Genomic DNA, 23,284 nt, shown 5'->3' with positions numbered 1-23,284 from the left:
AAGTATGTGGCCTTGGGCAAGTCACCCCACTCTTTTCTGGAAAACAAAACAGCTGACTGGACCAGAGTCTGATACTCACTACATGCTGCCCAGAGCTGACATCATTAGAAGATCCCAATCCCATTTTTTCCTACTGAAATCTGGAGGCAATCTATATCTCTTTTAAACATAGAGCTCCTGATAGACCTTACGAATCGATCATAGCTGGTTCATGAGATCAAACCAATTGGACACCCAGAGATTATTTGATCTCTAAAGCCCCCACCAACTAAAATGAAATGCTGCTGCTGCTAAGTCACTTCAGTCCTGTCCGATTCTGTGCGACCCCATAGACAGCAGCCCACCAGGCTCCCCCGTCCCTGGGATTCTCCAGGCAAGAACACTGGAGTGGGTTGCCATTTCCTTCTCCAATGCATGAAAGTGAGAAGTGAAAGTGAAGTTGCTCAGTCGTATCTGACTCTTAGCAACCCCATGGACTGCAGCCTTCCAGGCTCTTCCATCCATGGGATTTTCCAGGCAAGAGTACTGGAGTGGGGTGCCATTGCCTTCTCCAAAAATGAAATGAAGCCACTGCAATTGTGGTCACTGCAGAGGAGTTGTTTGAAAAATAAAACTCAACACATAACTGAAAGTGCCTGGGAAGGCAGGAAGGACCTGGGAAGGGGACTCTGAAGAGGACGAAGTCGAGCTCTGTGTGTGCTCTACTGCCACCCCCAAGCTCTCCTCACATGTTTCCCAGTCTTTCCTCCAGGTGTGATCTGAAGCCCCAGTGTATCTGCAGCCCCCCAGGAGTCCTTGCGCCAGTGCACACCACCCCGCACGTTTACCTCAGCGATGCTGATGAAGATGATGAACAGGGGGGGCGGGAGGCAGTTAGCTCTTTCCAGGTATGTTCTTCGCACCGGTTCAGGAAGCATCCATTTTGAGACAATCCTGTGGACCTTTCTAGGCTTGAAGGGATCTTTATCTGCCCTGCCCTCTCTCATTTTCTCCTCTTCCAGCTCTTCTTTCATCTCTGTCTCCATATTCAGATTCACATCCTCCTCTATTTCCAAATCATGAGCAGCAGCCATTGTCCTGGGTCCCCCTCCACCTGAAAGGAACAAGACTGTCAGGGGAAAACAGATGACCCTATGGTCTTCGGGCCATAGCTCTTTCCTGGGCTCTCGGGCACCACCATTGGTTTCCAGTACCTTCCCAGTGAGTCAGTAGAAGGTGGCTGCAGATCTGTTGCCCAAACACACGTAATATCCATACCCTCACCATCCGGGTGTAATTGTGAAAAAGTACTAAGTTCTCCCCAGCTGAGGAAGAGGACTCCCCAGAAGTCACTTATGGAATTACCTACTGTCACCACCCAGAGTGGACTGGAGCTTTGGGATGGCAGCTCTACCTCATACACCCTTTCCTTGCCCTCTGCCTCTGACTCCCAAGGCAGTTATTAGTGTAAGAGATAGCTCTGCCACAAGGCGATGCATCTCAGAGTCTAAGCCACACACGCGCGTAACCGAATTCAGCTTTGACTAGCTTACGTAAGCAGTCTCCTCTCAGCTCTTAGTTTCATCTTGCTTCTACTCCCAAGCCAAACACAGGTCTCTGGTTTCTGATTCCGAATCAAAAACTATTTAATGAGCATCGACTATGTATCAGGTACTATGCTGAGGGGTGCTATGTGTCAGGCACCCATTTTAGTTTAAAAAATTCCCCTCCCCTCAAAAAAGATTTAAAACCACATCTTCCCTTTTTAAATTACCGGTGTCCTTTCTAACATGCCACCGCTGCCATTCTGCGGCACATGAGTCAAGTAGGCCATTGCTCACTGACCCTCCAGGGGCAGCGCTGCCGGTCTCCCTAAAACACATCTTCCCAACAACTCTTTGACATCTGACACTCTTGGCTGAGTTGCTACTAATGTCTACACCCAGTATCCCCTTGAACTCAATCCTCAATATGTAGACACTCAAGCATTTATTCACAGACATCTGTTGAACACCTACTATGTATCAGGCGACCAGTCCCATCCCAAAGTGTTTGCAGTGTCAGGGAGGAGGCTGAGGTCAATAAACATCACACAAATAATTGTACAATTACAGCTGTGCTAAGAGACACCAAGCAGATGCATAAGTTACTGAGGCAGCATGTCTGTAACAGTGAGGCCTGAACTACATACCCCCTCCTCTCCATGTGTCATGGTGCTATCTGTACAGTCTTTCTCCTTTTGGTTTAGTTCTGTTATATTTTACTTCTGGTTGAACTATTTAATCAAATATTTTCATAGCCAAAAAAATGGGTGCTGCTGCCTCTTACTCGCTTCAGTTGTGTCCGACTCTGTGCAACCCTATGGACTGCAGCCTGCCAGGATGCTCTAGGCAAGAGCACTAGAGTGGGTTGCTGTGACCTCCTCCAGGGGATCTTCCCAACCCAGAGATCGAACTCAGGTCTCCGGCATTGCAGGCAGATTCTTTACCACTGAGCCACCAGGGAAGCCCCTGGCAGGGATGGGGGAGGCTCAAATACACTAAAGGAAAAAAAATAATGTTTCCAGACACTACATAGAGTACAATCCAATTTTTTTTTAAGTAATGTATTGATACGAAGGGAAAACATCTGGAGAATTAACCATGATTATATTTGCATGATGGGATTTCACTGCATTTTTGCCCTTTATGCAGGAGTGGGTCTACATTTTGTGTATGCTGAAGCTTAAACAATATGGGGGCGTGCTCTGGAAAAAAATATCATTATATTAAAATTATAAAACAGAAAAACTATAAAAGTACTTAAAATGCTTTAGAAGAAGCCTGTGTAAGTAGAAATCTGAAGCTTAAGCTTTTTTAGTATCACAGATAACCCAGCCAAAACAATCTTAAAAAAGAACAAAACAGGAGGTACCGCATTCTCTGACTCCAACTATAATTTAGAAAACTACAGTGATCAAAACAGTATGGTACGGGCACTAAAACAGATACAGAGCAAAGGAACTGAATAGAGAGGCCAGAAATGAACTGACACCTATACAGGCAATTAACCTATGACAAAGGAAGCAAGAATATACAATGTGGAAAAGACGGCCTTACACCACATATAAAAATAAACTCAAAATGGATTAAAGACTGAAATGTAAGACCTGAAACCATAGAACTTCTAGAAGAAAACACAGGCAGTCTGCTCTTCGACATCGGTCTTAGCAATATTTTTTCTGGATATTTCTCCTCAGGAAAGGGAAACAAAAGCAAAAACAAACAAATGGGACTATATCATACTAAAAAGCTTTTGCACAGCAAAGAAAACTACCAACAAAAGGAAAAGGCTGCCTACTGAACGGGAGGAGATATTTGCAAATGATAGATCTGACAAGGAGTTAATATCCAAAATACACAAAGAACTCACAATACAACCCAACATAAAAAACAAACAACCCAATGGAAAAATGGACAGGGGACCTGAGTAGATTTTCTTCCTATAAAGAAGACATACAGATGGCCAATAGACACATGAAAAGATGCACATCACTAATCTCCAGGGAAACACAATCAGAACCACAATGAGGGGAGTTTCCTGGCATCTCCGTGGTTAGGACTCCACATTTTTCACTGCTGTGGCCCAGGTTCAATCCCTGGTCGGGAAAATAGATCCAACAAGTCATGCAGTGCAGCCAAAAACAAACAAAAAGAACACAGTGAGAATCACTTCACACCTGACAGAATGGCTGTTATCAAGAAAGACAGCATAACAAGTGTTGGCCAGGGTGCTGAGAAAAGAGCCTCATGCCCTGTTGGTAGGAAGGTACTTTGGTACAGACACTGTGGAAGTGGTACATGGTGGTGGTGTAGTCGCTGAGTTGGGTCCAACTCGTGAGACCATGTGGACTGTAGCCTGCCAGGCTCCTTTGTCCACAGAATTTCCCAGGCAAGGATACTGGAGTAGGTTGCTATTTCCTTCTCCAGGGGATCTTCCTGACCCAGGGATCAAATCAGAGTCTCCTGCACTGCAGGTGGTTTCTTTACCAACTGAGCCGCCAGGGAAGTCCATGGAAAACAGTATATGGATTCCTCAAAGAAAAGCAGAATTACCATTAGATTCAGAAATTCCATTTCTAGGCACTTATCCAAAGACAATTAAAATGTACCACCATGTTAAATGCTAAATTATTTACAGTAACTAAGACATGGAAGCAATCTAAGTGCCCATCAATAGATGAATGGATAAAGAATATGTGGTATGCGCACACACACACACACAGAGGAATATTTCTCGGCCATGAAGAAGAATAAAATCTTGCTCTGCAACAACACGGATGGACTGAAAGGGTATTATGCTAAGAGAAATGAGTCAGGCAGAGAAAGACAAATGCTGTATGATTTCATCTATGTGGGTAATCTGAGAAGCACGTGAACAAACGCAATCAAACAGGAACAGAGTCATAGATACAGAGAACAGGTTTTTGCCAGAGAGGAGGAGGTTGGGAGGAGGTAAGAAAAAGATGGGAGATAAAGAGGTACATTTCAGTTACAAAATAAATGTCACCGGAATAAAATGTAGTGTGGCGAATACGGTCAATAATTGTGTGATAACTATGTATGGTGACAGATGACAACTAGACTTTTCATGGTGATCATTTTGTAATGTATAGAAATAACAAATCACTATGCTGTACTCTTGAGAGTCCCTTGGACTGCAAGGAGATCCAACCAGTCCATTCTAAAGGAGATCAGCCCTGGGTGTTCTTTGGAAGGAATGATGCTAAAGCTGAAACTCCAATACTTTGGCCACCTCATGCGAAGAGTTGACTCATTGGAAAAGACTCTGATGCTGGTAGGGATTGGGGGCAGGAGGAGAAGGGGACGACAGAGGATGAGATGGCTGGATGGTATCACCGACTCGATGGACATGAGTTTGAGTGAACTCCAGGAGTTGGTGATGGACAGGGAGGCCTGGCGTGCTGCAATTCATGGGGTCGCAAAGAGTCGGACACGACTGAGTGACTGAACTGAACTGAACTGATGCTGTATACCAGGAAGTAACAGTGCTGTGGGTCCGTTATTTCAAAAACAAATAAAGTCATAGAAAAAAAGATCAGCCACATCAGATATATGTGACTACCAAAGGTGGGGGTGGGAAGGGGAATTAGATGAATGTAGTCAAAAGGTACAAATTCCTGCTGCTGCCGCTCATTCAGTTATGTCCGACTCTTTGCGATCCCATGGACTGTAACCTGCCAGGCTCCTCTATCCATGGGATTCTCCGAGAAAGAATACTGGAGTGGGGTGTCATTTACTCCTCCAGGGGGATCTTCCCAGACCAGGGATCGAACCCACATCTCTTACCTCTCCTGTGGTTATAAGATACATAGGTACTAGGGATGTAACACTACAACATCATAAAGATAATTAACTGCTGTACATTATAAATGAAGGTTGTTAGGAGAATCCCAATAGTTCTCATCATAAAGAAAAAAATGTTTTTTCTATTTCTTTAATGTTGTATCTATATGAAATGATGGATGCTCACTAAACATATTGTGTTAATCATTTCATGATATATGTAAGTTGTACAACAATCATTATGTTGCACACCTTAAACTTAAAAAAAAAAAAGATATAATAAAACAGACCCATATGTACGACACCTTTGCTGGACCCTAAAGTCTCAAGCACCGTACAATTTCTTCCCTCCCCTTGTGGATCAATGTCTTAAAGGATGAGTTTGTATCCACTAAACACCTTGTCATCTGCAACCCCGATCGAAACTGCTCTGCTAAGTTATGCCCTTTAAATAAATCCACTTCTGTTGTAATGTGAGTTCTAACGAAGTGTGTAGAGCAGCCCAGTCTCTTCAAAGCACATCCTCATGCAAATTCTCACGTACTCCTCTGAACAATCTGGGAAGAAAAGCAAGCAATAAGTTCCCAATTCTGACCTTCCACTTTCCTAACTGAGCTTCCTGTTGAAAACCCTTCATCCCTGCCTTTCATCCCAACCACATTCCATTGGGTGACTTCTTTTTCCTACTACCCAGCCACAGGCATCCCCTCTGCGCACTTCAGCAACACTGTCCTCCTGCAACTGACCTTCTCTAACTTGGTGGGAAAAGGCAGTGTCAAGGTCACTAAAGGGCAGGTACACAGGCTAGACAGACTGGGGAATGGCCATGTCTTATTTTTATATGCCACCCCAGTAAATAGCCCTGGATCTGGGACTGTGAGCCATAGAATGGGGGCTTCGAGGGGTGGGAGGCAGGGGAATGGAGAAGTTTGTGTTTAATGGGTACAGAGTTTCAGTTTGGGAAGATGAAAAAGTTCGGGAGATGGATGATGGTGATGGTTGTACAATAACGTGAATGCTATGAATTAATTATACACTTAAAAACAGTTCAAATGGTAAGTTTTATGTGTATTTTACCACACACACAAACTAAATAATAATATTAAATTTTCAAGGTCACTGTGAAGACTAGATAGAATATACTGTTTGTCATTCAGTTCAGTTCAGTTCAGTCACTCAGTCGTGTCTGACTCTTTGCAGACCCCATGAATCGCAGCATGCCAGGCCTCCCTGTCCATAACCAACTCCCGGAGTTCACCCAAACTCACGTCCATCAAGTCAGTGATGCCATCCAGACATCTCATCCTCTGTCGTCCCCTTCTCCTCCTGCCCCCAATCCCTCCCAGCATCAGAGTCTTTTCCAATGAGTCAACTCTTCGCATGAGGTGGCCAAAGTACTGGAGTTTCAGCTTTAGCATCATTCCTTCCAGTGAACACCCAGGGCTGATCTCCTTCAGGATGGACTGGTTGGATCTCCTTGCAGTCCAAGGGACTCTCAAGAGTCTTCTCCAACACCACACTTCAAAAGCATCAATTCTTCGGTGCTCAGCTTTCTTCACAGTCCAACTCTCACATCCATACATGACCACTGGAAAAACCATAGCCTTGACTAGACAGACCTTTGTTGGCAAAGTAATGTCTCTGCTTTTGACTATGCTGTCTAGATTGGTCATAACTTTCCTTCCAAGGAGTAAGTGTCTTTTAATTTCATGGCTGCAGTCACCATCTGCAGTGATTTTGAAGCCCCAAAAAATAAAGTCTGACATTGTTTCTACTGTTTCCCCATCTATTTCCCATGAAGTGATGGGACCAGATGCCATGATCGTAGTTTTCTGAATGTTGTCATTAGCATGTGCTTAATCAACAGTACCCAACGTTACTGACATTTTCAGCTTAGTCCAGTGTATCTAAACTTCCTCTCATGCACATGCTCAGATGCTCAGTCGTGTCTGGCTCTTTACGACCCCATGGAGTATAGCCCAGCAGGCTCCTCTGTCCATGGGATTCTCTCAGCAAGAATACTGAAGTAGGGTGCCATTTCCTTCTCCAGGGGTCAAACCCACGTCTCCTATGTCTCCTGCACTGGAAATGGTACATCTTCCCAAGGGGTACCACTAGCACCACCTGGGAAACCCTCTGAGTATTTTCCACTGGAATTTTCTTTTTTGGGAGGGTGGGGGGCCACATCAAGCAGCATGCGGGATCTTAGTTCCCCAACCAGGGATCGAACCCAGGCCCCTTGCAGTGGAAGCACAAAGTCCTAACCACTGGACTGCCAGGGAAGTCCCTAAAATTAACCATTTTAAAGTATATAATTCAGTAGCATTAAATACATCACCACTATCTATTTCCAAAATGTTTTCATCACCCCAGACAAAACCCTCATACTCAGTAAGAAGTCACTTCCCTCTTGCTCCATCCCTCCAGCCTCAGGCAACCATTAACCTGCTTTTGGTCTCTATGGATTTACCTATTCCAGATATTTCATATGAATGGAATTATATAATATGTGGCCTTTTGAGCCTGGCTTCTTTCACTTAAAGTCTTCAAGGTTCATCCATGCTATAGCATGTGTCAGTACATCATTCCTTATGGCTGAATAATACTGCATCACATAGATAAAACCACAATGTTCATCCATTCATGGGTTTAAGGGCATTTGGATCGATTCCACCTTTGGGCTACTGTGAATAAAGCTGCTATGAACATCCCGATACAAGTTTTTATTTAAGTACATGTTTTCAATTCTTTCAGGTATATACCTGAGAGTGGAATTGCTGGGTTATATGGTAATTCTGTGTTTAATTTATCAGGAAATCTTCAGATCCCATTTTAAAGTGGTTAAGACTCTTCACTTCTATGGCAGGGGACACAAGTTTGATCCCTGTTTGGGAAACTAAGATCCCGCAAGCCAAATAATGAGGTGGAAAAAAAAAATTAAAGTGGGGATAAGGACAGCACTTACTTCATAACATTTTTAATTTTTTTTATTGCAGTATAGTTGGTTTACAGTGTTGTGCAGAGATTTACAATCTCTGCTGTGCAGCAAAGTGACTCAGTTATACACGTATAGACATCCTTTTATTTGTATTATTTTTTATTACGGCTTATCATGGGATATTGATTACAGCTTCCTGTGCTATACAGTAGGCCCTTGTTGTTTATCCATTCTAAATGTAATAGTTTGCATCTAGCAACCCCACCTCATAGCATTTTGGGGAAGATTATTTGAGATAATGCATATAAAACCTTAGGACAATTTCTGGCACATAGTAAACATGCCTTAATTATTAGTCTTATCGGCTATGGATGGATGAGTGGGTATGTGGATAGGCAGATAGATGGCTAGAAGGAAGGGTGGGACTGAGTCTGGGGTCTATTTTCACATTGCAAATTACTAGGAATTGGGTCACTGCCGGGAGCCAGACGGGAGTTGCCACCCATGACAAAGGTAATGCAGAGAGGATCTAACATGCAAAGGCGAATCAGAACTCGAGAGGCCCCCTGGACCTGCCCGAGCATCTACCCCAAAACCAAAATCTGTCTGTTTTACTATTTCACGACTTTCACCAACTCTTCTGACATTAACAGGGGGCTATCCCCAACCACCTTTCTCTGAAGAAAATCAACTTGGAGCTCTAGTTAATAAGTCTCCTGGGCATAATAGGAGTGTTTCAATTCAAACCCCTCTGATGACTTTCTAGCTTGCCTGACAGGTTTGTTCGAACTCCTGCAGCTACACATGTGATTGTTCACAGCCTCCCAACCACGAGAGGCAGAGAGGCACGGGAAGCTTAAGATATTCTAACAATGCAGAGCTTCTCAGAGAGTTAAAATTGTTAGAATAGAACTAGTAGAGGAGATTTCTTTGTTGAGCTAATGCTTGCTGCCAAGTTTCCATATCCCTTACCTACTGTGTCCCTGGGAGTGTATTGATTAATATAGTTGGTATATAGAAATGTAAGTAGTAGCTTTAATGTTTGTAACCTTGGACCCTTGAGTTAATTCTTTTCTTGTTATAGCCCACCACACCTTTGCCCTATAGGAATGCAACTTTATCTAATGCTTTCAGAGGGTGGCGCCTGACTTTAGAATAATCACCTTTAGAGAAAATAAGTTTTTTGATTGACTAACCATTATTCAGAAGAAAGGGTCATAAAATGTTACCAGGCCTCCTGGCCAGAAGATGATGTAAATCACCTAAAGCCTTTGCATATAAGTTTGCAGAAAGAAAGCCTGGCTTCGCTAAGGGTCAAGGACTGCTGACCTTGCATGACTATACTCCCCCTATTATCCTCTATGCACAACTTAAGGTATAAAAACTACTTTGGAAAATAAAGTTGTGGGCCATGCTCATCAAGCTTGGTCTCCCCATGTCGTTCTTTCTTGTTTCCTTTTCTCTCCTTTTCTTCTCTGTTCTTCCTTCAGGATGACTAATTTGGAGCACGGGGGCCCTCTGAGACCACTTATTTGCCCGGGCTTCTAAGACCCACTCGAGAAGATGCCTAAGGTGGGGCACTTTCCGCAATTTGAGAGGGCGTCTGTGGCCTCTGTGGTCAGTGCAAACCTGATGGCACAGGTTTTATTGGCTTTCTGCGTAAACCAGTTAGCTCAAGCCTCTGTTTCTCTGCTTTGCTATCCTTTCGCCAACACCATCCTCCCGAGGGAATCCCTGGATCCAGCCGGGGCTGGACCCTGGCAGGTCACATTTATTTTTTTTCAAATGCATTCCATTAGGCAAGGGTGCACATTATAATAGATTATAGTTAATAAATTTAAGGAAGTCCCCTTTTATTACTTTTTTCCCAGTAACTTTGCTGAAAATAAAGGCTTCTTCTCTCACACTCACCCAGTCTCCAAGGGTCAGACTCTAAGTGTATAGAAATAGCTATTGGGTTGGCCAAAACTTTCTTTCAGGCTTTTTGCAATGTTTTGTGGAAAACCTGGATGAACTTTTTGGCCAATCCAGTATTTAATTCATTTTCCTTGCATATTGATGATTATTTCTAGTTTGTTTCATGTCTCATAAATGGCAAAACAGAGTATGGATTTAAGATCAGCAGCTCTTAAACGCAAATACTAAGGCACTTTTAAAAGAAGTTCAGGGACTCCCTGGTGGTCCAGTGGCTAAGACTCCACACTCTCAATGCAGGGGGCCTGGGTTCAATCCCTGGTCAGGGAACTAGATCCCACATGCCACAGCTGAGACTCGGTGCAGCAAAATAAATAAATAAATGTTTTTTTAAAAAATAAGTTCAAGTAGGAGTGATTAACATTGTGTTAATAAGCCCTAGTCATACACGGTCATTTCACGAGGAAATAAAATTCCACATTGTTAATAACACAACTTTATATCTATAAAAGGGCTTCCCTGGTGGCTCAGACAGTAAAGAATCTGCCTGCAATGTGGGAGACCCACGTTAAATCCCTGAGTTGGAAAGATCCCCTACAGAAGGGAATGACAACCCACTCCAGTATTCTTGCCTGGAGAATCTCATGGACAGAGGAGCCTGGCGGGCTACAGTCCACGGGTTCACAAAGAGTCAGACACATCTGAGTGACTGACACACACACACACACACACACACACACACACACACACACACCCCTATAAAAGGAGCTAGAAAAACAAGGATTACATTTCTCCCCCAATTTTTCTCTTTTTTCCAGACTTCAAAATTTCCAGAAATTTTATGACCTCAAGGCCATCATTTTATTTATTTTAGTGAAATATATTTCCTGTGTTGCAAAAGTATCTGACCCATTCAGTTTAGCTGAGCTCACTCTGTGTCTGCTTTCTCCTTGGTATGTGTGTGAGTGTGTATTAGTCACTCAGTCGTGTTCAACTCTTCGCGACCCCGTGGACTGTAGCCCGCCAGGCTCCTCTGTTCATGGAATTCTCCAGCCAAGAATACTGGAGTGGGTTGCTACTCCCTTCTCCAGGGGATCTTCCCAACCCAGGGATCGAACCCGGGTTTCCTGCATTGGAGGCAGATTCTTTACTGTCTGAGCCACCAGGGAAGACCTTCTTCCTTGGTACATGCAGTAAAGGGATCTGACGTCTAGGTCTACCTACTGTCATAGATTCTAAAAATAGATGAACATGTTGGTAGAGATGGTGGCATTTTGTTTTGATCTCTCTTCTCAAACGCTATTACGCTCTGACTTCCGTACCTGGCTGTGTGCCTATTGCATGAATATCGAGGCCTGTCTCTGGTTCATCTCCACAGGTGCTGCTTCTCATCTGACATTCCCTGTCCCTCCTACTCCTGTTTACCTTCTGCTCCCACAGCTGAATTTCTGAGCACAATTCACCACCATGGAAACACTACTGACCAGATTGGCAACAATGAAAAACACTGATCCATACTTATGAGGCTCTATGGAAATGGCTGCCGTTTATGAGGTGTAATTGATGCAGGCTTTTCACAAGGCAATTGGGCGGCTTCTATAAAATATGAAACTCATATACCTTTCAACAGACTTATTCTACTTCTAGAAATCTCCTTCTAGAAATGTATTTGAGCAAGTACTCAAGGCTATCATTCAAAGATGTTCAGAGCAGAACTATTTAGAGTAGTGAAAAATTACAAAGAAACTTAAAGTACGTTAATCAGGTTGTTGTATTTTCTGATAGTTCTACTTCCTTATACTGTGCTGAAATCTGCTCACCAGCACTTCCTGGGTCAAAGGTTCCCCTCCCCGGGGCGTCACAAAGCAAGTATAAGCTAGGGTCATGTCATTAATCATGAGGGTGTAGCCTATATAGGCCATGGGTTCAAAGTTGGGATAGATAATCTGAATTTTCTGGATTACCAGAATTTTCAGAGGCTCAGTCCATAGCACAAGATCTCAAAACAAGTCACCAATGGTTACAACACATTATAGTCTCAGAAATATAAAAACATCTACAGCTATCAAATTATTTACTTGGTCACTCTCATCACAGTGTTACTCATGGAGTGAATTGCTTACTACATTGACTGCTTTCTTATTCATTAAGCAAAGGTTAGGGTTTCTTAAGCTTTCTTGAATGTAGACTTGATATTATGCCTCAGCTCCTACCTTTTATCTGCAGCAAGTGGCTGTCAACTCTTTGTTGAAATCACACACACACGAACACACACACATACATGCAGATCAAAACTGGGTGGAACTGCTGTGAAATGTTGTCATCCTACACTTAGAGAACAACTAGGGTAGATTATTAAAAAGAATACAGGAAAAGTAGAAAAGACTCAGAGCCTTCTGGTTAAAAATGGAGATGTTCCCCTGCACACAAGAACTGAAGACCTTCCCTTCAAGTTAGCAATTATTCTCAAGAAGAGGAAAAATGGAAAGAACTTTTCGACTTCCTGACCTTACCTGGTATAAGCATTGTTCTTGTTATGAATCATGGAGCCAGTGTGCTGGCCAAGGATTGGAAAGGGGAGGGCTCTGCAAAGGGGAGGGCTCTGCTCATTTACCCAGAATAGTGATTTGCCTTTAAAATATATATATCTGTAGAAAAAGAGATTTCCATAAGATTTACGTAGGAGACTCTAGACATTGGCAAGGGATTTTTCTGAAGACCGTTTGTCAAGTGAAAGTCGCTCAGTCATGTCCGACTCTTTGTGACCCCTTGGACAATACAGTCCATGGAATTCTCCAGACCAGAATACTAGAGTGAGTATTCTTTCCCTTCTCCAGGGGCTCAAACCCAGGTCTCCTGCATTGCAGGCGGATTCTTTACCAGCTGAGCCACAAGGGAAGCCCAAGAATACTGGAGTGAGTAGCCCATCCCTTCTCTAGTAGATCTTCCCAACCCAGGAACTGAACTGGAGTCTCCTGCATTGCACGTGGATTCTTTACCAACTGAGCTATCAGGGAAGCCCAAAGACCTCTTCGGTGCCCTTATTCACTATTGAGAATACTGATAGGGACAGAGTAGCGACAAAGTTGGTATTTAAATAGTTAATCCTACTAGGGGATTATAAGTCAAGAAAAAAGTATGGGAGACCCTTGTAAGTTAATGATCACTCAAGAAAGCAGGTTTGCTTAACCACAAAACCAAGCAGGGCTGCTTAGCAACAAAACCACACAAGAGAAGCATGAGACATGCCCCCTGACTGTAAAACCATGGTGGCATGAGACCCACATCTTGCCCAGTGAGCCTGGTAAGTTAATGACCCCTAGGACATGCTCTCTGCACACATAAAAAAACAATAATTTATGGAAAGGTAACATTTCAAAGTGCAAGATCCTCAGTGTACTGAGATCTGAGATAATTTTTCCATAGTGTCACGACAGTCATAGTAACAGTCATAGTGTCTTGACCATGTAGGGACAAAAAAACCTCCCCCACCTGACATAGAGGAGGAGCTGACGATGGAAGCATGACATCTACTCAAGAATGAGGAAGAAAGTGGTTTTCTCCCTTTCTGACTTCTCCTTTGATTATAAAACTGTAGCCCACTAAGTTCTTGGGGTGGGGCACCTTCTCGCCTGGCCACTTATAAGCCTCACAAGCATCCTGTTCTAATAAATTACTTCTATCACTTTGCCTCTCACTGAATTCTTTCTGCACTGAGACCTAAAGGACTGGAGCTCCTTGGAGTCCCTCAAAATGCCATGTAGCATTTTCAATATCACATAGTGTTTCTCAAAATTATGTCATAAATTAAGTCAAAAAAATTTAAGTTAAGGACTTCTGTAACTGAGCAGGACCCTATGGGGCCTTCCCAGGACAGACCTCTCTGCCATATCCTCCGCTTCAGCTCCTCTCTAAGGTACCTAGATAACAGTATCTGATGCACATTTCCTGAGTTGTTTTGCAGATACTAAGTGAAAGTGAAAGTGAAAGTGAAGTTGCTCAGTCGTGTCCGACTCTTTGCTACCCCATGGACTGTAGCCCACCAGGCTCCTCCGTCCGTGGGATTCTCCAGGCATGAATACTGGAGTGGGTTGCTGTTTCCTTCTCCAGATCTTCCCAACCCAGGGATCGAACCCGGGTCTCCCGCATTGCAGGCAGATGCTACTAAAACCCCCACCAAATGAAAGATGTTAACTACCTGATGATGATGAGCACAGAGCCCCCAGGCCTACTGAACCTAAGGATTGATAACATTAACCCTGTGACTCCACCCTGTTACCTCATCAGAGAACTGTGTGCCAGCTGATCACATACCCTGGGTCACCCCTTCCTCGCCTTGCCTTTAAAAAATGCCTGGCTGAAACCCATTAGGGAGTTCAGGTGTTTAGAGAACTAGCCACCCTGGACTCCTTGCTTGATGCCCTGCGATAAACACAGCACTTTCCTTCACCACAACCCAGCGTCAGCAGATTGGCTTCAGTGCATGGATGAGTGGACCCAAGTTTGGTTCTGTAACACTTCCACTGTATTCTTTTGATAATGCTTATGTAATGGTCATTGGTTAATTTTCTCAGCCAATTACTCATTTCACAAATCTGGGTGGGCAGCAAGGACCACTTCCCAGTACAAAAGCTAAAAATGTTCAATACTCACTTTTCCAGGTTCTTAGGCTCTGCAGATGGGGAAGATTCTTTACACAGCGCACTTTAAAGCAATGGCAGCAGTATCTCGTGTCCCTCCAGCTGTGCCACTGGCGTCAGTGTGGCACCCAGCATCCGATGCCAGCTGTGTCTTTCATGCAGGTTGAAGCAATGAGCATGCAGCAGCAACAATGTGGCTCTTTTTGCCTACCTGGCTCTGTAATTTTGGTGTACTTCTCACTGCCTGGTCTCCCTTTGTTTCTCCTTATTTCCTTCCAGTGATCTTGTAATCTACCATGACATTGTGATATATTAAGAAATATATATATTTGGTCTTCCTCCCCAGACTTCCCTGGTGGCTCAGATGGTAAAGCATCTGTCTACAATGCGGTTGACCCAGGTTCGATCCCTGGGTTGGGAAGATCCCCTGGAGAAGGAAATGGCAATCCACTCCAGGACTATTGCCTGGAAAATCCCACGGACAGAGGAGCCTGGGTAGGCTACAGTCTATGGGGTCGCAAAGAGTCAAAGAGTCGGACACAACTGAGTGACTTCACTTTCACTTTCACTTTCTAACTGCCTGGTCTCCCTTTGTTTCTCCTTATTTCCTTCCAGTGATCTTGTAATCTACCATGACATTGTGATATATTAAGAAATATATATATTTGGTCTTCCTCCCCAGCTCCTGGCACTGAGCTCCTAAAACCCCTGAAATTTCCTGAGCAATATGAGAGGAGTATCTTTTGCTATTCTTAATAAGCCTCTTTCAACTGTACCTGAGTTTATGCAAATGAAGTTATTCTTAGAGGATGGGGACTGGTCACCAGAGGAAACAACCATGTGATTAGAGGGTTGGGACTTTCAGTCCCCCACCTCTGGGATGGGAAGAAGTGCTCGAAACCGAGTTTAGTCATCAGTGGTCAAAAATTTAATCCATCATCCCTATGTAATTGAATCTCCATATAAATCCTTAACAAATGGGTTTGGAGAACTTCCAGGTTAGGTAAACAGTTCAAGATGCTGGGAGGGTGATGCATTTACAGAAGGTGTGGAGGCTCTACATCCCTTCCCACATACCTTGCCCCACGCATTTCTTCCATTTGGCTGCTCCTGAGTTGTAGTCTTTATAATAAACTGACAATAGTAGGCAATGTCCAGTCCTGAATTCAGTGAGCTGCTCTAGCAAATTATGGAACCCAGGAGGGAGGTGACAGAAACGCTGAAATTATAGCCATTTGGTCAAAAGCCCTGGAAGCCTAGGCTTGCAACTGCATCTGAAATAGGGAGCAGCTTTGTGGGACTGAGCCCTTAATCTGCAGGGTAGTCAGCGTCAGAATTGCTTGACATGGAAGACGCACACATGTGGTGTCAGAAGTGTGAGTACTATTAGAGGTCCACTCTATCTCACAATCTCTGTGATCTTCCAACAGGAGGCTGACACAGTTTTGTTGCTGTTTTCCTCAAGCCCAGAAAGTTCCTGATGCATCAAAGGTGTTCAGAAAATACTTGTATCTGAGTAAAAAGTAAACAAACTCTGCAACTTTGATGTATTAGTAAATCTACAATTGTTCCAAAATACAGTTTATTTAAAAGAATACTGGAAGGAGGGAGGGAAGGAGAGAGGGAAGGAGAGAAGAATTCCGTGTACACCATATTAACTAAGAGTTTTGGTTACTTCTCTTATACCGAGAAGCACTTCCCCTCTTCCTTTTCCTCCGCACACCGCCCCCGCCCCCCGCCCCATCGTCATCATTCTGCCATCACTGAGCCTTCACTGAGACCTGCAGAGCTACCATGCTGTATTGGTTAAAAAAGGGGCTGTCACCTGTCTTCAGGGAGCACTATTCCTTGTGCTTGGCACTGTGAAGACTCGAGTTCTACTCCCCTCAATATCTTACAGAATTATTGTAAGAATCAAATGAAATTCTAAGAGTTGCCATAATGGTAAGCACTTAGTGTGTGCCAGCTTCTATGCCAAACACTTTAAGAGCATGCTCTCCTTTACTTCTTACAACAGTCTTGTAAGTTGGGATAATAACGTCCCCAGTTTATGGATAAGGTAACTCAGGCTTCCCAAGCACCTTGCTCATGGTCATAGAGCTGGTGAGAAGAAGGCTGGAGCAGGAGACTTGAAGGCGCCTGACTCCAAAGGCCCCATGCATTCCTCTGGCTTGTGATTCCCATGTAACAAGTGTGCAAGAAGTGTGCATAGTTTTGAGTATTTTCATCCCATCCTTCCCTCTTTCCTCCTCCCACTTCCTCCTCCAGCTCTCCGATTAGATCCCAACTAGACTCTGAGAGTTCCCAGATGGGAGCTGCAGAAGAACTGGCAAGCGGGGCTGGGAACGCCCACCACTCCCATTACTGCTGCAAGGAGTCAAGATGGAGAAAGACATCCAGGAAAGAAAAAGGATGTGATTCTCTGAGAACCCGAGGACTAAGTCAGGCTCACCTTCCCTTCTTCACCTCACCCAGGAGAGCACTGCCAAGGCCACCAACCTTAGGACAACTCCTCTTTGACAGAGAGGCTTTCGATCACTAAGCTGTGCTGCTTCCCAGCTGCACTCGAACAACTGGGTTTCAGACATCTGAATTGTTTTTTTAAACAGCTGGCCCCACCCATTCATTGGTACCAGGCGGGCCCTTGCAGAGGCTGAGTCCAGCCTTGATGTGGCCGGGGTATCCAGAAGGCTGGGCAACAGACTATGCTGGGTGTACCCAATTGCTGCCCAGCTGGGCCTGGTGGGGAGGCTTTGGGTGGTGTTGCTAGGCAACCTGGGTAATTGGAGAGGCCACGGATTGGGCTTCTGGGCCACAGAGACGAACAGCCTCCTTCATCACATTGCAGACCATCATTATGCCTCATTCCAGAGTCCTGCAGCAATCTCTCTGTGGTTATAGCCTGAAAGAGGGCTTTTTTAGCTACAGAAATTAAGAACCAGCCTTTCCAATTTATGGGTTTGTGGTTGTTTTCTTTTTGCTACATATCCAAGAATACACTTGAAATAAATAGGCAAAAGATTTTAAAACAAAATAGAAAGTACCTTCACAAATCCCCTTTTCCAAAAGTGTTCCTTATTCCTGAAGCAAAGCACACTTGCCCTCAATTGTGAGGGCATCTAAGGTAGGGATGCTCTTCTTCCTGAGGTCTCTGCATGCCCACTATGTGTTAAGATTCTTCTTTGGAATCCCACAGCTGCGGCTGTGGTTCAAGGTGGGGGGACCAAGACTCTGGTCATGTACAAGACCTCTCAGTGGAATAATTTCTTTGTGTCTCTCCCATTCAAAGACTATCATGACTGCCCCTTCCCAATCCACAGAACCACTTTCACTTGTGGGGTTTTTAGTTTGTTTTTTGTTTTTGTTTCATTCGGCCATGCCTCAAGGCTTGCAGAATCTTAGTTGCCTGAACGGGGATCGAACTTAGGCCCACAGCAGTAAAAGCACTGAGTCCTAACCACTGGACCATCAGGGAATCCCCATCACTTGTGGTATTTTGATGAATCCTCCTAGCTGCCTTGCAGAGAAGGTGATGCACCCCACTCCAGTACTCTTGCCTGGCAAATCCCATGGGTGGAGGAGCCTGGTAGGCTGCGGTCCATGGGGTCGCGAAGAGTTGGACACGACTGATCGACTTCCCTTTCACTTTTCACTTTCATCCATTGGAGAAGGAAATGGCAACCCACTCCAGTGGTCTTGCCTGGAGAATCCCAGGGACGGGGGAGCCTGGTGGGCTGCCATCTATGGGGTCACACAGAGTCAGACACGACAGAAGTGACTTAGCAGCAGCAGCAGCAGCTGCCTTGTGAAGAAGACACCATTTTTATTCCCATTTTACAGATGAACGACTAAGGCAAAAAGAGGTACCTGTGATTGCACATCAAAAGCAAAGCCAGAGCACTGTCCCATTCTTGAGGCTAGATCCTGAGCCACTCCACTATTAATATACCCACTGCCTCCCCACAGAGCTATTTAAGTACTCTATTATAACATGTTTGTTTTCTATTATAATAAATAATAGTAATAATAATATATACTGTAAAGACCAAAGCTTTATGTTGTATCTCATACTGTCCTCAACACATTTTCCTTGTTAATTGTGATCAGACTTTCAAAGTTGCCACATGCACACTAAGAAATAGAATATGGAAGAAGTCCCAAAGACAGACACACTATTTAACTAGGCTAATGACCTAGCCCGCCAGAGCACAGAGCTAAAGGAAAACTCCCAGATGGTGCCGGTGGTAAAGAACCCACCTGCCAATGCAGGAGACATAAGAGACACAAGTTTGATCCCTGTGTTGGGAAGATCCCCTGGAGGAGGAAATGGCAACCCACTCTAGTACTCTTGCCTGGAGAATGCCATGGACAGAGAAGCCTGGCGGGCTACAGTTCATGGGGTCACACAGAGTCAGACACGACTGAAGTGACTTAGCGTGCAGCACGCAATGACCTAGCCCACCAGAGCACAGGGCTGAAAGAAAACTCCCAACCTCCTTAATTCAAGGAGTTGGCTCTGTTTGATAACATTATGATACTATTTCAGTCCCTTCAGTAAGGAGGCAGAATCACTGCTCTCAGTAGGTATTTGTAGGTATTCTTCAAAAAGGCTTTCACTGCCTCATCTTCAATGTTTCTTAAATAATGGTCCATTGATGATAACCAACTGTGCTGCTTTGCACGGGACTAGGGATATGTGATTTAGGGTGCTAAAATTAGGACAGTCCTGGGCACACCAAGAACAGCTGGTCACCCTGACATAAACCAGCTACAGAATCATCTGAACAAGTCAAGTGGAGATGGCTGGTTCTAATCCTAGAGCAGTGGTTCTTAACCCTGGCTACACATGAGAATTGTCTGAGGAGATTGTAAAGCAGTATTAATATCTGAGCTCACCCCTGATCAGTTGAACTAAGGCCTCTGGAGCTAGGGTGCATTGGGATTTTTTGATGTGCAGCTAAGATTGAAACCCCCTGCCCTAGAAATTTGGATTCTGGGCTGGGGTCTTGCCCAGGAATCTGCCTGTCTTTGTAACAGCTCCCCAGGGGATTCTCATGTACACTATGATTTGATAACCTATGAATTCTTACATGATGTGTAAATTTATCGGACAACATACCCTGAATGCCTTGTATATGCTATACTCTGGAAACACACACAAAAAACCAAAAACAAAACCACCTCCTATTCCCCAGGCCCTCTTTTTTCCTCAGTGGAGAACAAAGACCTATAAATTGTTCCAACACAGTATACAGTAGTCTCCCCTTATCCACAGCAATACAATCCAAGTCCCCAGGGAATATCTGAACCTGTGGGTAGCACCAAATTTAATCTATACAATGGTTTTTCCTATACACACATACCTATGGTAAAGTTTAATTTATAAATTAAACATTAACAACAATAACTAATAATAAAATAGAATGAAAACAATATTCTGTAATAAAAGTTGTGTGAATGTTGTCATCTTTCTCTCTCTCTCCAAATCTTATTGTACAAATTTAAAGCTGTTTCCATATTAACTAAGCACTTGTCATACATTGTGGCTGTAACTTTTGCGGTTTGAGGTGAGATAGCAAATCTAGCATGAATTTTTTTTTCTTCTTCACAGTTTCATAGATGATTCATTTTTATCTTAGCAGCCTCAGAATGCAATTTGTTTTTCTTACCATTTTTTGTTGTTGTTGTTGGTCACCCCATGTGACTTGTGGAATCTTAGTTCCCTGACCAGGACTCGAACTTGTGCCCCCTACAGTGGAAACACAAGAGTCCTCACCATTGAACCACCAGGGAAGTTCCCTTTTTTCTTTCCTTATTAAGTCAAGAAGTTTCACCTTTTCACTTAAAGGAAGCACTTCACAGCTTATCTACAGCATATCCAAATTGCCAGCATTATTACCCTTGTGCTTTGGGGCCATTAGTAAGTTAAATAAGGGTGACTTTGGCATACCTCAACTGATAACCAAGACTGCAGCTAGATGACTGGGCAGGATACACTAGACAAAGAAATGATTCATGTCCCAGGCCAGATGGAGCAGGACAGCTTGAGATTTCATCAAACTACTCAGAAGAGTACACAACTCAAAATTTATGAATTGTTCATTTTTGGAATTTTCCACTTAATATTTTCAAACCAAGGTTGACCTCAGGTAACTGAAACCAAGGAAAGCAAAATCTCGGGTAAGAAGAGGGCGCTACTAAACTGTGGTTTAGATTTTCAAATGGGTCAGTCTCATCAGGGCAGTTGTGGTTATTCCGTTTCCAGAAGCCCAGTGTAGTAGATTAAAGATGGAGCATATTACTTGCTGTTTCTCCACTAAAAGGTGGTTTTGTTTCCCCACCTTGAATCTGGGCCAGACCTGTGACTAATTTTGACTGATAGCATGAGGCAGAAGTAGTGCCAGATACCTCCAAGGCCAGGCCTGCCGAGATCTGCAGCCCTACTTCTGTTCCTCTTGGAATGTCCCCTCTTTGAGATGTGACATCATATAAGAAGAATGAGCTCTGAGGAGTGATTTGTTATATAGCAATAGTTACCAGCGCCCCTCATCAGAGCCAGAGGACAACATGACATTCCACACCATTCTGCCTTCCCTTTAACACCATTCACCTTCACACCCCCTCAGCAGAGTAGACAGCAGCTGTCTCACCTGAAAGGGCCTCTCAGTTAATCTCCATCTCTGTTTCCATTCCTGCCCCCCTTCCAAAACAAAACACAATCAACTGTCTGCTTAAAATCCTTTAGTGGGGGGCTTTCCTGGTGGTCCAGTGGTTAGGAGTCCACCTTGCAATGCAGGGGACACTGTTCAATCCTTGGTCTGGGAGCATCTCTCATGCCCTGGAGCAACTGGGCCTATGTGTCACAACTACTGAGCCCTGTGTGGCTTCTACTGAAGCCCACGCACTAGAGTCCATGCTCTGCAACAAGAGAAGCCACCTCAATGAGAAGTCCCCACAAAGCAGCTAGAGAGCAGCCCCTGCTCACTGCAACTAAAGAAAGCCCACGCACAGCAACAAAGACCCAGCACAGCCAAAATACACAAAGAAATAAAACCCTTCAGAGTTTCCCATTGTCTTCAAGGTAAATACAGGATCCTTGGCATGGCTGGTAAATCCTGCACCACCTAGCTCCAGCCTTCTTTTAACCTCCTACTACTCTCCCCACATCTCTGTGCTGCAACTACAGGGGCTTCTTTCTGACTCAAGCTCTCTCCTGTCTCAGGGTTTTTGCACTTGCTGTTCCCCCCACCTAACCCTTTCTCCTCCCCAGCCCCCACCCCCCAAACCCCAGCACATATACTCAAGGCTAGCTCTTTTTCTGGCCTCTCTGTAGTGGCAGCCCAACCTCTGCCCACCCCATATACTCTATCACATCCCCCTTCTAACTCACTTTCAGCACTTAACTATCTAAAAATACCTGGTTTGGGAATTTCCCTGGTGGTCTAGTGGTTAAAAATCTACCTTCCAATGCAGGGTACATGGATTCAAGCCCTGGGCAGAGAACTAAGGTTCCACATTGGTTGGTTGGTTGGTTTAGTCACTAAGTCGTGTCCAACTCTTGCAACTCCCTGGACTTCCGCCCACCAGGCTCCTCTGTCCATGGGATTTTCCAGGCAAGAATACTAGAGTGGATTGCCATTTCCTTCTCCAGGGGATCTTCCCGACCCAGGAATCGAACCCGGGTCTACTGCATTGCAGGCAGATTCTTTACTGACTGGGCTATAAGCAAAGACTCCACGCGCCACAGGGCAACTAAGCCCGTATGCCACAACTACAGAGCCCACACACTGCAGCTACTGAGCCAGAGCTCTGGAGCCCACGTGTGCAACAAACTGAAGCTCACATGCCACAGTCAGTATTGATCCCGCGTGCCACAAAACGATCTCCGGTATGACAACTAAGACTCAGTGTTGCTGCTGTTGTTTTCAATCGCTAAGTTGTGTCCGGCTCTTTGCAGCCCCATGGACTGGAGCATGCAAGCCAGGTTTCTCTGTCTTTCACTATTTCCCGGCGTTTACTCACATTCATGTCCGTTGGTAATGCTATCTAACCATCTCATCCTCTACCACTCTCTTCTCCTTTCGCGGCCTAAGATTTGATGTAGTCAAATAAATATGTAAAAATAAAAATCTGGTGTGTTTATCTGTTGTCTGTCTCTTTCTACTAGAATATAAGCTCCAGGGAAGTAGGAAATTTTCTTTTTTATCCTATCTAATGGTGCTTACTGTTTGCTGAATAAACCACTAAGTGAGTAGAAGAAGAAAGAAGGGGGAAATTTGGAAAGAACACTGAATTGTTACACTCGGGAAACCCTGGTTCTTGCTCCAGTTCTGCCCCCTGCTTATCTCCAGACGAGCCACTTCACCCCACCTGATCAGTCCCCACTGTGATGCCCTGGACAATGATGTTGTGTGTGCCACACACCTGCAGTGTTCACATTTGTTGCTCATGTAGCCCCATAAGAATTT

At 44.3% G+C, this 23,284-nt stretch overlaps 1 protein-coding gene across 4 annotated transcripts in view; it reads right to left on the bottom strand.

Annotated features, from left to right (window-relative positions):
- Nucleotides 1–23,284, bottom strand: part of RHBDL2 (rhomboid like 2) — a 58,361-nt gene that overhangs the window by 30,186 nt on the left and 4,891 nt on the right. For 3 of the 4 annotated variants that reach the window (XM_061412447.1, XM_061412443.1, XM_061412446.1), the window contains exon 2: nucleotides 828–1,093. In XM_061412447.1, coding sequence (XP_061268431.1) covers nucleotides 828–1,073 — 246 coding nt within the window. In that variant the 5' untranslated portion in view covers nucleotides 1,074–1,093. Of the gene's footprint in view, nucleotides 1–827; nucleotides 1,094–20,485; nucleotides 20,566–23,284 lie in introns of all 4 variants that reach the window. The other variant, XM_061412445.1, reaches the window with a different exon arrangement.

Source organism: Bos javanicus, chromosome 3, assembly GCF_032452875.1.
Source record: "Bos javanicus breed banteng chromosome 3, ARS-OSU_banteng_1.0, whole genome shotgun sequence".
NCBI lineage: Eukaryota > Metazoa > Chordata > Mammalia > Artiodactyla > Bovidae > Bos > Bos javanicus.
The sequence above is the reverse complement of the archived record's forward strand: the minus strand, read 5'-3'. Positions and strand labels throughout refer to the sequence as shown.